Consider the following 14,088-nt stretch of genomic DNA (forward strand, 5'->3'; position numbering starts at 1 on the left):
TTTTTTTTTTTTTTTTTGCAGTTTTTGACCAGGGCTGGGTTTGAACCCGCCACCTCCAGCATATGGGGCTGGCGCCTACTCCTTTGAGCCACAGGTGCCGCCCAGCAACACAAAATTTTTTCAAAAGTAAACAAACTTGATTTCGCCACAAATCTAAAACTGCTCTAAAATACCGTCTTTTAAAAAATAAATGAAAAAAAGTAAGACTCCAACAATATAAAAGTTCTAACTATGTAAATACTCACATATATCTGGACTCACACACACACACAAAGATCTACACAATCATCTCTGAACCCCATGATTCTGAGAGGTAAGGGGCTCTCCCTCCCCATTTAAAGTGGGGGAGGGGATTAGGCCACAGAAAGGTGAAGCCACCTGTCCAAGGCTGTGCAGCTAAGAGGGGACTTCAGGTCAACCTCACGCTTACTCTTTAGGCACTTGGGTTGCACACTTGGGGAGGCAGGCAGGGGCTGCCCTGTGTGTTATGAATGGTTAGCAGTATCCCTGGCCTCTACCACCAGAGGCCAGTAGCAGCCTCTAGCTGTCACGACCCAAAATCAAAAAAGTCTCTAGATACTGCTCAGCATCCTCTGAGAGACAAAACTCCTCTGACTCTGCAGCTGAGTCAGGGCCTGTGTTTAAACAGGGCCAGGGATGGGCAGCGCCTGTGGCTCAAGGGACTAAGGCACCAGCCCCATATGCTGGAGGTGGTGGGTTCGAACCCAGCCCCGGCCAAAAACTGCACAAAAAACAAAACCACCACCATCCAGGGAGACACCCCATGTGTCACTTGTTTATGGAAACCTATGCTATTTTATCCCCAAAGGGACCTACAGGCTCAATCTGGTCACATCCTCCCATCACTCTGGGATGACTTCCCAGGAGGTGACACCTGAGATGATGCTGGAGGAGCTGACGCCAGCCAGGTGGCAGCATCCCCATCCCCAGGCCCTCACCTCCCTGCCCTGTCCCAGATATTCCCATTCTTCTGCTGCCTCAATGTGTGCCTTGGAAAGAGGCCACTACGAGGCTGCTCCCGCTGCTGAGTTTAAGTGGCACTGGACGACAATCATTCCATGGAAACAGGCCGACAGGTGAACACAGGAGGTAGCCAGGAGGTGAGAACCGCCCCAGGCAGCATCCCGCCAGCGCCCCAGCCGCCCCCAGGCCTTGCTGCGCTCTCACCTGCTGTTCATGTAGGAGAAACCTCTGGAAGTCATGCAGGTAGACAGCAGAGGCATCCGGCCGGTCCGTGTTCCTGTCCTCAGAGGAAGGGAGGGCAGTTAGAGACGCATGCACTCAACAGAGCAGTCAAGAGGTGACGCCACCCAGAGGTCCCCACTGAGTCCCTCTGCCTTGCCAGGTGGCAAACTGGCCAACAGGAGGATATGGGAGAATGAGACGACCTCTCTGACCTACAAGGACACAAAGAGAGGCCCTGACACCAAGACCCGGAGGGGGGCCCTGGAATCTGCTTGCAGACCCCCCTGGGCAGTGTATCTGGGGAGCAGTCGAGATGCAGTGCAACAAGCAGGGCAGGGGCCCCGTGCAATAGGGGGGAAGGCCCCGAACCCAGACCCAGAGCGTCGGAGAGGCTTTCTGGGGGAAGGAGCATCTGACTGACTTCCTGAGGATGAGGAGGGGGTGGCCAGGAGGAGGGAAAAAGTGTCAGGCAAAGGGAACCAGATATGCAAAGGCCTAAAAGAAAAGAGATAAGGGGGTGGGGAAGGCAGGGCTGGGGGGAGAGAGGGAGTTTTATCAACAAAAGTGGGACAAGTGGGACGGGAGGGCACAAAGGCGCATAGCCTGTGCTCAGGCAGGGCCAGCTGTACAGCCAAATCCAGGGAGCAACCCTGGGAAAACAGAAGTGGCCACCCCCAGAGCTGCTGGGACATTGCAGGCTCCGAGGCAGGAGTGGGGAACCAGGTGAAGCCCCCCCAAACTCTACATGGACGGAGGAAGCTAGCTGGAGCACGCAGGCACCACCAGCCACCATGGAGGAAGCAGACACCTCCGGTTGGAGAAGTTTCCACGGGAAAGGAGGGAGACTTCCCCGGAATGGAGTCAGGGGTCCACCTGGCAGACAGCCTCAGAGAGGAGGTTGGCAGCCACCAAAGAACCAGGACCCCTCTGGGCTGGCACGAGCCACCCCTGTTCCACGGGAAGTGACTTCAGCAGAACAGAGCTTTCCAGGGAAAGGGGCTCGTCTTCCTGAGTGCTTGAAGATGAGCAGGAAAAGGGATCTTCCGAAATATTACAGAAGATAAAACATGCCCAGGCTTTCTCCCTTTGATAAATGCTCGGGGTTCTCAAGTCTGTTGTCTTTAATGATTAGGATACTTCCTGCCTTCTTCCCTGTCAGCCTCATGATTGAACGCTAAGCTTTTCATTAAAATACTAAGTAAAAATTAGATGTATTCCATGTGTGCTTTGGAGTCGGGATTTCTAGTTTGGAAAATGGCAGAGGAAACAGTTGCTCATCAGTGAGGGCTGGATCCAAGCGCCAGGTCCAGTGCCACTAGCTCAGTGACTAGCATCTCTCAGATAGGCTTGGGAACCACAGAACACCTCATAAACCCCCTACTTGGGGAAACATGAAGTGTACAAAAGGTCCTGACAAGTCCTGCAGCACTGACTTTTTAGTGATCATATTACTACTTAGGAGCCCACAGGTGCGCCAAACATCATGGGAAGCATTTTATACAATTTGATTCATTTTCCTTCCGTTAAACCTGTGTAATCAGGAACTCCCCAGACTCACTTGACCATTAACATCAATTTAATTTTGGTAAAATTTATCCACCTGTCCAATCCATGAGGCACAATCTGGAACAGAAGGCCCTGAGGAATAGGTACTTCTCTATGGAAGCTTCTGGGCCTCCTTCAACACCCCACAAATCCCACTGCTACACCAGGTATGAGATGGCCAACCTCCCAACACAGGGGACATCAGAGTGTGCACAGAGACTCCCCTCCTGGAGGCCATCTGGGCATGAGGGCTCCCATGTCCAGTGCGGCCACCCTGAACAGTAGCACCCAGAGGCTCCTCACCCCAGCATGAACACGGAGGAATCCTTTTTGAATTCATCAAGAATCTGAAATGGAAAACAGATGGAAAAACACACACAAAATGAGAAGATCAGACAAGTCGCTTAATGCAAATGAAGAAGTTTTTGTTGTTTAAAAGCTATCACTGTAATCTGTGTAAACAGTCAAATATTACAGAAACTTAAGATGCAAAGGACAGAGAGGTCTTCCTCACTCCTTCCCTGGTCCTGTTCTTGAGAAACAGTCACTCCTAATAATTTGGGAGGTTTCCTTCTAGAATTTGTTTTACGAGTCTTCATTTAGTTATACCTTATACTGTGTCACATGTGTATTACATGGCACACTTCTCAATTTTTTTGTTGTTTGAAGTTTATGAAAGTGGGCTGGACAGTTTAGAAATTCTGCCCACTCTCAATACAGTCGAGATGGTCACCTTGGCTAGATAGAGTACACATGCCTGCTCTCTGTCTGACAGAAGAGCATTCTAAAATTTCTCAGCAAATTATCACAAAAAACTTATTTGCAACTACTTATCTTGAACAAATCAAGCTTTTCTCCGTCCTGGTCAATTGCATAGGACAGCAACCGTCATCATTCTAAATTTCACACGTGCACTGTCACCAAAACATTTTCGTTGATCTCAAGGGCTGACTAAAAGTTAGATTTTTAACCTAAAAAGTATTTTAATCAGGTTTTGGGATGACAGGTTTTTGTTAAGATTTCATATTTAAAGGGACAGATGATACAGTTTTAAAAACTTCATAACCATTGATCTAACGCCTCATTTTACAAGGAAGACTGAGTGTGAGGAAGGAGGTGGCCTCCCCCAACATCAAGGGGGAAGCTAGAATCCAGTCCTCCCAAACTCCCAAGCCTGAAATCTTTCTACTCTATTTGACAAACCAAGGATCATAAATGTAGAAACACGGCCAGGCACGGTGGCTCACGCCTATAATCCTAGCACTCTGGAAGGCTGATAGGAGAGGATCCCTTGAGCTCAGGAGTTCAAGACCAGCCTGAACAAGAGCAAGACCCCATCTCTAATAAAAATGAAAATAAAAAAATAGCCTGGCATTGTGGTGAGAGCCTGTAGTCCCAGCTACTCAGGAGGCTGATGCAACAGGATCACCTGAGCCCAAGAGATTCAAGGTGCTGTGAGCTTCAAGGATGTTATGGCACTCTACCCAAGGCGACAGAGTGAGACTCTGTCTCAAAAAAATATATTTTTAATGAAACAAATATGGAAAAAATGAACACATTGCAATTGAATTTTTTTACTCCATAAAATGTGTGTTTCCCCAATCTAGGCAGATAAAAAATGCTCCTCCCACTTCTCTACCTCAGGCATACCCAAAGTCCCATGGTCAGAGGTCACCCATCGGGTAGCCTCACCTTGTGACCAGCCTGCAGCCCTGCCTGCATAAGGCAATTAATAACTGCCTTCTAGTACCACTCACACTCATCACTAAAAAACGCCTGCAGCCACAACTCCTTATCTCTCATTCACTCCTCCCTGGTGCCAGCACTGCTAAAAAGTCAGTGCTGCAGGACTTGTCAGGACCTTTCGTACACTTCATGTTTCCCCAGGTAGGGGGTTTATGAGGTGTTCTGTGGTTTCCAAACCTCCCTGGTTTCCAAGCTGAGGCTGGTTTTATCCCCTTCCAGTGGAACCGGCAAGAAGACTGCGTCTGGGAGCAGCCAGGGGTTTGTGCAAAAGCACAGGGCAGTTTGGAGACAACTGGTCCACCTGACTCCACGTCCCACATACTCCCTGCTGCCCCGCAGCTCTCCCTGGGAACACCTTGCCGCCCCCTTTCTGAGAGTAACAGCAGCAGCTCCTTTTTGCTGAGTGCACGCCACACACCCAGCGCTGTGCTCGGGCATCCCACAGACCGGCCCTGCGTATTAAGCCTTATGCCCCCCGAGAATTGTCTAAATTGCAAAAGTAATACAAATACTGCTTAGAACAGGTCAGAAGAAACTGAGGTGTCCAGACAAAAAAGTAGAAGAAAAAAGTCTCTCTCCTGTCCATCTCCCGGGCCCTCTCCAGGACACACACAGAATCGACGTTGATAGGAGGTGTGTATTCTTCCGCACATTTTCCTTGCTTATAAAAATACATACAAACGTATAGAAGCGGATAATTGTGCTTTAAGGTTTTCTTGTTATTTTTTAAATTTATTTTTACATTCTAAGCTTTTCAGCAAAAAAAATCAGACCTAGCTCCTCATGTGAATCTGCCACTGGCTTTCCTTACAACATATCACCAGCCTCCTCCCACATCAACAGAAACTGAACTGACGCTTCTCAGCTGCAGGACACCGAGTATTATGGACACAGCACAATCTACCCAGCTGTGGGATGGCAACGGGTCCAAAGTATTTTGCCAGGGCAAGCAATGCTGCCATAAATGATCTAATAGTACACTTTTAAGTCAAGAAATGCCACTATCAGGTCAAAATGCACATGCACTTTAATTCTAAAATAGTCTAATAGTCTAATATGTAATTTTAAATATTTCCTTATAGGCTCAGCACCTGTAGCTCAGTGGTGAGGGCAACAGCCACATACACCAGAGCTGGCAGGTTCAAATTCAGCCCAGGCCCACCAAACAAAAATGACAACTATAACCAAAAACTAGCCAGGCATTGTGGCAGGCGCCTGTAGTCCCAGCTACTCGGGAGGCTGAGGCAAGAGAATCGCTTAAGCCCAAGACTTTGAGGTTGCTGTGAGCAGTGACACCACAGCACTCTACCAAGGGCGACATAGTGAGACTGTATCAAGAAAAAAAAATTTTTCCTTATAAAAAAATAATAAAAATATAAAAGGAAGAAACATATACGTAATCCCTCAACCCAGAGAGGGATAGGATTAATAATTTGCTAAATTTTCTTTCCAAATGAGCTAACCAGTAGAGTTAGTTGCAACTTTTTTTACGGTAATGACTCAGACCAAATTCCAATCACAGGTTCACCAGGGCACATTTGCAAACACCAGTCACTACCTTTCTCCCATTGCCACAGTTAAAGACTTCTGGCAATCTACCAGGTGAAAATGAAATGTTGCTGTCACCCTCACATATACTTCCTTGACCAAATGGGAGATGCAGCAGCTCTCGTGGGCTTCATAGGAACATGCAAGACTTTGATGTACGTACAAAGTAGAAACATCATGTGATCATGTGCTCAAGAATCATCTTACCAATTTCTGCTGCTCAAACATAAGGTTTTTATAGAAGAGATGGAACTGTTCAAAGCTGAGCTCGTCTTTGTGCGCACCTATTTCCTGTAAATACATGAAATGCAAAAAGTGACCCTAGGATGTTTGAAGTCCATGGTAAGAATGCCTTGTGTACAGAAACTAAATGGCTTTGCTACAACATTGGTTAAAAGCAAACACACATTCCTCTGAGCCAAAACCAGCCACAAGTTTCCTAATTCACCTGCCTGGGAGAAAATACTCACGGGGACCCCTGCCAAATACACCCCTCTCTTGAGCCCCCACAGGGAAGAATTTTAGCCAGGTTTCCACAATGCAATATCTATCACTCCTCCTCTCTCAGGCAGAAGACACTCCCTTTGGACTTCTAAATCCAGTCATATTTACAGGGCACAGACATATACATCACTTTTTAAGGGCATAAAAAAATATAAATCTGACCAAGGCTATGAAGTCAGAGCTCTGCATCCATCAACTGCTTTGTGACTTGGGGCAATGTCTCTGACCATTCCAGACCCTCAGTTTCTTTATCTAGGATATGGGAGAGCAACCACTACACTCCCATGGCGTTCCCAAAATAAACAAGGTAATGTCTACACAATGTCTGGCTCACTAAATACTCAAAGGGAAAAAGAAATTCAGTTATACAGTAACAATGATAAATGCTTCTGCCATCTTTCTTCTCTTCTTAAATCCCTCCGCCTTCCAATTTTCTTTTCCATTTTTGGATAAATGTGGAATGTTGGGGACAACATTAAGCATCAAAGGATGCCTAAGAAGCAGTAAGTTAAGTCTTCTCAGAGCTCATCAGTATAAACAATGAATGAGCTAGATGGAGCCTGTGGCTAAGTCGGTAGGGTGCTGGCCCCATATACAGAGGGTGGTGGGTTCAAACACAGCCCCTGCCAAACTGCAACAACAACAACAAAAAAAAATAGCTAGATGTTGTGGTGGGCACCTGTAGTCCCAGCTACTTGGGAGGCTGAGGCAAGAGAATTGCCTAAGCCCAAGAGTTGGAGGTTGCTGTGAGCTGTGATGCCACAGCACTCCACCAAGGGTGATAAAGTGAGACTCTGTCTTTAAAAAAAAAGAATGAGCTTTTTCAGCCGAGGAATCCTGTGATGGCTGACATGGCCATGTGAGTCTTCCCACTGGGGACAGAGGATTGTACATTTGCTAAGGAGAGTCAGCGTCACACTGTGGGCAAAGAGGGGTGCCCATGGGTAGTCCCCATCCTCACACCACAAAGCCCCACCTCTCCACAGCATCCCATCTCTCATGAGGCTCTACTGCTCAGCTCCACCAACATCTTGGTCACATGAGAACCTGAATTACATGACAGCTGGAAGGACGGAAGGCTGCAGAAAAGAACCAACTCTCACAACCACACCACCAGGGCTCACATACAAAACGCCATGCTCCTGGCAACCCACATACGGAATCTTTCACATCAGTTTCCAAAAGATACACACGTGATCCTGTTACTAGGGAGAAAATGGGTGGGGGGACGGTCAGGGCAACAGGGAATGCTGGACTGGTGGGAACAGGTGCAAGTTTAGGTGCCGAGTCAGACAGCACAGCAAACACAGTCTTTGTTGATAACATCCTCTGCGAGGATTGAGGACATGGTCCTCAGATACATACATGAGCCTTCTGTCTGGGCTAAGCAGCACTCTAGGGGCAAAATACCCACTCGGGTACCATTCCACAGAGCTCAAAGGCACAAGCAAGCTTCCTGCAGGAGGTGCTAAGTAGCCCTGAGTTAGTAAAATTCCCGGGCTAAGCTGCCAAACTTACCACGAACCTATCTTTGAGGGACTTGGCGCTGCTCACTTTGAAGTTGACCAGGGGCAAGATGGTCTTCAACTCTCGGAGGCTGATGCTGCAAAAAAAAGGGAAACCCCAGCTCTGTCACCCTCGAGGGTCCTCCACAGAGGACAGTTTAGCCACCCCCATCCCCTCCCGGCCTCAGGCGCCCCCCTGTGGCAGAGCCTGGCCAATGGCTGTGCACTGAGCACTAATGAGGACCAAGTCGCCCTGGGTTGGAGGTGGAGGGGACACTCCAAGAAGCGAGGAGGCTGGTCCCCACCCCCTTCAGAGACAGCCATGCAGGCAGGCCATATAGGAGATTCAGCATGGGCAGAACAGTATCAGATGACCAGACAACCCTGGGTACAAAATGCCACGGGGATCACATAGGACCACACCAGGCATTGACACAAGGTGATTTCTGCCCAGAGCTCTGAGCATCAAAGTGAAGAAATTCACTCACCATCAGCCTGAACAAGCGCAAGACCCTGTCTCTACTAAAAACAGAAAAACTAACCAGGTGTCGTGGCAGGCACCTGTAGTCCCAGATACTCAGAGGCTGAGGCAAGAGGATTGCTCAAGCCCAAAAGAATTTAAGGTTGCTGTGAGATATGATGGCACGACACTCTATGCAGGGTGACAGAGTGGGACGCTAAGAAAAAAAATAAATAAAAAGTAAAGAAATTCATCAAAGGGCGGTTAAACGACCAGAGTCAGCGTCATGGTGAGACTCCCTTACACAGGCAAATGCCTGGCCATCTAATCAGTGATACACATTAACTGTACCATGGAGATTCCCACTGTCTCTGCCTACAATCCTATGAAAACACAGGCCCCACAGAATCAGAAGAGAAGATTCTAGCCAGGCACGGGGAAGACACAAGAGGGGTGTGGAATAAGTGAGGAACTCTGGCACCCAATCCCTCAAAAATAAACAAGTAGAAAATAAAATAAAGCATTTTTTTAAATAAAGAATTTTTTCTTTGTAGTTTTCAGCTGGGGCTGGGTTTGAACCTGCCACCTATGGCATACGGGGCTGGCGCCCCACTCTTTTGAGTCACAGGTGCCGCCCTAATAAAGAATTTTTTTGAAAAAACACCGAAGGGCTTCTAAGAAAGGCAAGGTCACCCGAGCCAGAGAGGGGAAGCAGGAAGGAACAGACCCAATTTGGGCTCCTCATTAGCCAGGCTGCCCTGGTGTCCTCCAGGTGGTAAAGTTAAGTAACCCTCACCACATTCTGTCCCCTTCAAAGTACACACGATTGACTGCTCACCCTTTCCCCACCACTGGGTACAGAACAGGCAAGGGCAGGGTGTCAAGGGCAGGGGTCAGGGCGAGCTGCTCAAGGTCAGAGCTGGATCCGAATCCAATTCCAAAACATACAGTCACAGGACCGGAATGACGGTCACGGAAATCTTCCTGAGTGCGCTTCACTGCTGCCAGGGGGTCAGGTTGAGTTGAAAAGGAAAGGAAGGGAGAGAACCCAGGAAAAGAGATAAGGACAGTGGGAACAACAGTAACAGCAGCTGGGACTCTAACCGCTTATCTTGCAGGAGTTGTTGGGGTGCTTCCTACATACACGTCAACTCATTTAATGCTTAAGCCACTGTACACAGTAGGCACCACTGTCATCTCAGGAGGAAGAAACCGAGGCTCCAGAGGGCTCATACCTCATCCCCCCCTAGACTCAGCCTCCAACCCAGTCTGCCTGCAATGACCACGGCCCTGACAAGGAACGCCTATAATCTATATAAGGAATCTTTCATAATATTTTCCCAAAGACACACATGTGTGTTCATGTTACTAGGAAGAAAACAGGCTACAGGATGGTCAGGGAAATGGGGAAATCCCAAATCCGGGCATCCCAAATGTGTGGATTTGGTGTGGGCCAAGGGTGCAGGATCCGGACGATTCTGGCTGGAGAGCCGAGGGTCCAGCAGAGCTAGAGAGGGCAGCAGGCTATGGGCAGAAAACAGCTCTGTTTCCTGACACTGTCCACTCTGCCACCATGTTTAGAAACAAGCATGTCACCGTCCAGCAGCTGCCCCTGGAGCAGGGCAGCACAACTCCAGGCCATCCCCACGTCCCCTCCTCCAACCTTCTTACCCTGGTTCTCACAGCCTCTCTAATCTCAGAGACTCTCACCAGCAGGACACGCCTCACCCCTGCTTCCTGCAGGGGTGGCAGCAATGGTTCCCTGGAGAGGCATTACGAGCAGCAGATGGCCCTGGTGGGCAGGCAGGGAAGCCAGCAGGAGAGGGACATGGGGCAAAGTCAGAGGAGCAGTGAGCAGGGACTATGGTGTCCACAGAGGCAGGAGAGGGCTAGACTGAGCTGGTGGCACAGCGGACTCAGCCTGGGAGCAGGGGAGAGGTCAGACTCCCCTCAGTAGCCCTGGCTGCAACTGGGCAGAGAATATGTCCCATGTCCAGAAACAGAAAGACCGAGGGACTGGACCACCAGAGTTACTACTTGGGGACCAGCAGAGCAAACCCAGGGCATGAGCATATGGACCCAGAACATGGGTGCCCACCTGGTCCAAAAGCCTCGCCTTACCATGGCAGTGAAAGGGGACTAGACCATCTCTAGGCTCCTAGTGCCAAGACTGCCCCACCCCACTCCACTAGACAAGCCCCTTCCTCACTCCTGCCTCTGGCCAACACAGGCCTGCTGAGTCCCTGGCATTGGACTTGTCATCAGATAGAAAGCAAGGCTCATCCAAGGTCACAGCCCCTGCCAAGGGCAGCCAGTGTCTGATGCCTGGTCCATGCATGAGAACAGAAGCCTGGCCTCAATCCAACACAGCTCTGCAGGGCTGACCCATGGGGCCAGCTGAAGCCATGGCTGTGACCGCCACTCCCTGTAGGTGTTGGAAACTCTAGCTCCCCAGTAAGCCTCCTACACACAAACCTCCATTTCAGGTCGTGTTTCCTGGGGGTTACATCTAGGACAGCAGGTAAGGAACCAGGGCAATCCCTTTGGGTAAGGATGGCAAAACTATTCCCCACCAAGAGCCCTTCTGTTTCCCAGGACAGATGGCACTAAGCCATCAGGGCCCTTCAACGCTGCACCCCAGCCAGCCAAAACCCAAGGATCAGAGTTGGCAGCCCCAGGAAACTTTCATGCTACCCTGATGCTGCACAAACTCCACCAGCACCCCAGGCAACTTCACAACCATAGGTGACAGCGAGGACCATATGCTGAGGGTTCAACACAAGCCAAGCACTGTCCATCCGTTTTCCACATATGAACTTACTAAACCCTCTCTCACACCAGCCCGGGAGGTCAGGACTATGATTCTCTCTCTTTTACACACAAAGAAACAGGGACCCAGAGAAATTAAATCATTTATCCCAATTCTCACAATCAGTAAATGTTAGGGCTGAGAATCAAACCTCAGCGCTGCCCTGTAGAACTTTCTAGGATGATGGAAATTTCTACATCTGTGCCATGTGTGGCCACTGAGCACTTGAGACATGCTGAGTGTGACTGATGAACTAATTTTTTATTTGATTTTAATCAATTCAGTTTAAGTGGCTCCCAGGCTGGACAGCTCAGCCCTGGAGTCCAACTTCTCTACATAGCAGTTGCCGGGCCAGCAACACCTACCTTACCTGGGGAGTCATTAAAATGCAACATTCTTGAGCAGCACCCCAGAAACTATGAAGGTGCAGCCCCCCAACTTTCATCTGAACAAGCCCTCCAGGGGATTCTTACACAAGCTCAATTGCTCTCTAGAGCAGTGGTTCTCAACCTTCCTAATGCTGGGACCCTTTAATACAGTTCCACACGTTGTGGTGACCCCCAACCATAAAATTATTTTCGTTGGTACTTCACCACTGTAATTTTGCTACCGTTATGAATCCTAATGTAAATATCTAATATGCAGGATCTATTTTCATTGTTGCAAAGGGGTCACGACCCACAGGTTGAGAACCGCTGCTCTAGAGAGATCCAGCCTGCCACTCTGGCTGCAGAGCAAGTTCTCAACAAGTGTCAGCTGCTACCCTTCTGTCCTAGAAAAGTTGAAAAATGAGACAGGGTGCTTGGGCCAAGCCAAACACCTATGACTCCAGGGCTGGGCCCTCTTCAAGCCTCCCGCTGGCCTGCGTCTCTTTCCTTTGCTTCTGTCGCTCCTTTGTCTGCCTTCGGGAAATGAGACCAGCCGTGGGCGACAGGAAAGGGAGGGGCTGGCACAACATAAACTAGCTGCTCTTTGCGTTGGCACCTTGGTCAAAGTTCCTTTGGAAAAACTCCCTCCAGGCCCCACAGAAGCCCGGGAAAGGTGGGATTTTCCACGTGTTGACAGAGCAGCCCTGCCCGATTGCTGGGAGGGAACTGGTGAGCACACAAGGAACTCAGTCAAGAAACAGGATTTCCTCTCCACAGAAGGTCCTGGCCCAGGTCCCCAGAAAGATGGGTCTCTCTGCGCAGGACTTGCAGGAGAGCAAGAGGGAGGCTTCTGCACCGTGACCACGTAGCTGAAGAAGCAGGCTTCCCAGCCAGACCAGTGACCATGTGCAGAGGCGCCCGGGGCAGCTCCCTCTCTCCTCTCCCTGTGCCAATCTCAACTATGAATCACCAAAAGCCACAGAGAAGGAAAACGCTCAGAGCAGGCACCACCTCCGAGACTGAAAGAGGCCAGTGTGCACGGAACCCACTAGAACAGGCACCTCATCCGGATACCCCTCAATGACACCAGACAGGGCCAGGCAGGGAACGAGTGGGTGAGAGGAAGAGGAGGGAGAGGAAGGCCAGGAGGACAGAAAAAATGGAGCGACCTATTGGCTTTTAACCACTTCCTGGTCAATACTTCCAAATCCTCCCTCTAGGCACAAGGAGAAGTGATCAGGGAAACACAGGGAACTCTGAAGCCCACAGGTGACGGGGGACATGGCAGACACAAAGCCACCGTAGAGATGTAAGGACTCTCAGCAGCTAAAGGGGAGTGTGAGTAGAGTTCAGTTTTGGTCTCACATGTGATACTGACATAGCTAAACCGAGAATGAATGAAAGAAGAAAACATTTACGAAAAAATAATACTGAAGGTGAGGCTAACGTGAGACAATCACTTCCTAGTCCAGCACACTCAGCACTTAGGTGCTCCGTACTTGGTAGTTCTAGATCATTAATAAGAACTGGATTGAGGCCGGATGCAGTGGCTCACAGCGCTAGCACTCTGGGAGGCCGAGGCAAGTGGATTGCCTGAGCTCAGGAGCTCAAGACCACCCTGAGCAAGAGGGAGGAGACCCCGTCTGTAAAAACAGCTGGGTGGGCCATGCCTATAGCTCAGTGGTTAGGGTGTCAGCCACGTGCTCTAGGGCTCATGGGTTCAAACTCGACCTGAGCCCACAAAACAAACAATAACAACAACAAAAAAAAAATAGCCCACCATTGTGGTAGGCACCTATAGTCCCAGCTACTTGGGAGGCTGAGGCAAGCCCAAGAGTCTGAGGTTGCTATGAGCTGTGATGCCATGACACTCTACCGAGGGCAACAAAGTGAGACTCTGTCTCAAAAATAAAACTAAAATAAAATAAAAACAGCTGTTGTGGTGGGCACCAATAGTCCCAGCTACTCAGGAGGCTGAGGCAAGAGGATCACTTGAGCCCAAGTGTTTGAGGTTGCTGTGAGCAGTGATGCCATAGCACTCTACCCAGGGTGACAGAGTGAGATTCTGCCTGGAAAAAAAAAAAAGAAAAAAAAACTGGGTTCAGTGCCTGTAGCACAGTGGTTACAGTGCCAGCCATGTATACCAAGGCTGGCGGGTTTGAACCCGCTCAGGCCAGCTAAAACAACAATAGGCTGGGCGCCTATGGCTCAAGTGGCTAAGGCGCCAGCCACATACACCTAAGGTGGCGTGTTCGAATCCAGCCCAGGCCCGCCAAACAACAATAATGGTTGCAACCAAAAAATAGCCAGACATTGTGGCGGGCGCCTGTGGTCCCAGCTGCTTGGGAGGTGGAGGCAGGAGACTCGCTTGAGCCCAGGAGTTGGAGGTTGCTGTGA

The 14,088-nt window shown here is 49.5% G+C and overlaps 1 protein-coding gene across 1 annotated transcript in view; it reads right to left on the bottom strand.

Moving 5' to 3' along the window:
* The window catches only part of PLCG2 (phospholipase C gamma 2), a 134,258-nt gene that overhangs the window by 66,650 nt on the left and 53,520 nt on the right, over window positions 1-14,088 (bottom strand). The window contains exons 5-8 of the mRNA XM_003791302.3: window positions 8,068-8,152; window positions 6,253-6,336; window positions 3,055-3,098; window positions 1,189-1,261 (exon numbers count right to left, since the gene is read on the bottom strand). Of these exons, the coding sequence (XP_003791350.2) occupies window positions 1,189-1,261; window positions 3,055-3,098; window positions 6,253-6,336; window positions 8,068-8,152 (286 nt within the window). The remainder of the gene's footprint in view (window positions 1-1,188; window positions 1,262-3,054; window positions 3,099-6,252; window positions 6,337-8,067; window positions 8,153-14,088) is intronic.

This window comes from Otolemur garnettii, unplaced genomic scaffold, assembly GCF_000181295.1.
Source record: "Otolemur garnettii isolate 467f Iridium unplaced genomic scaffold, OtoGar3 scaffold00047, whole genome shotgun sequence".
In the NCBI taxonomy this organism is placed as follows: domain Eukaryota; kingdom Metazoa; phylum Chordata; class Mammalia; order Primates; family Galagidae; genus Otolemur; species Otolemur garnettii.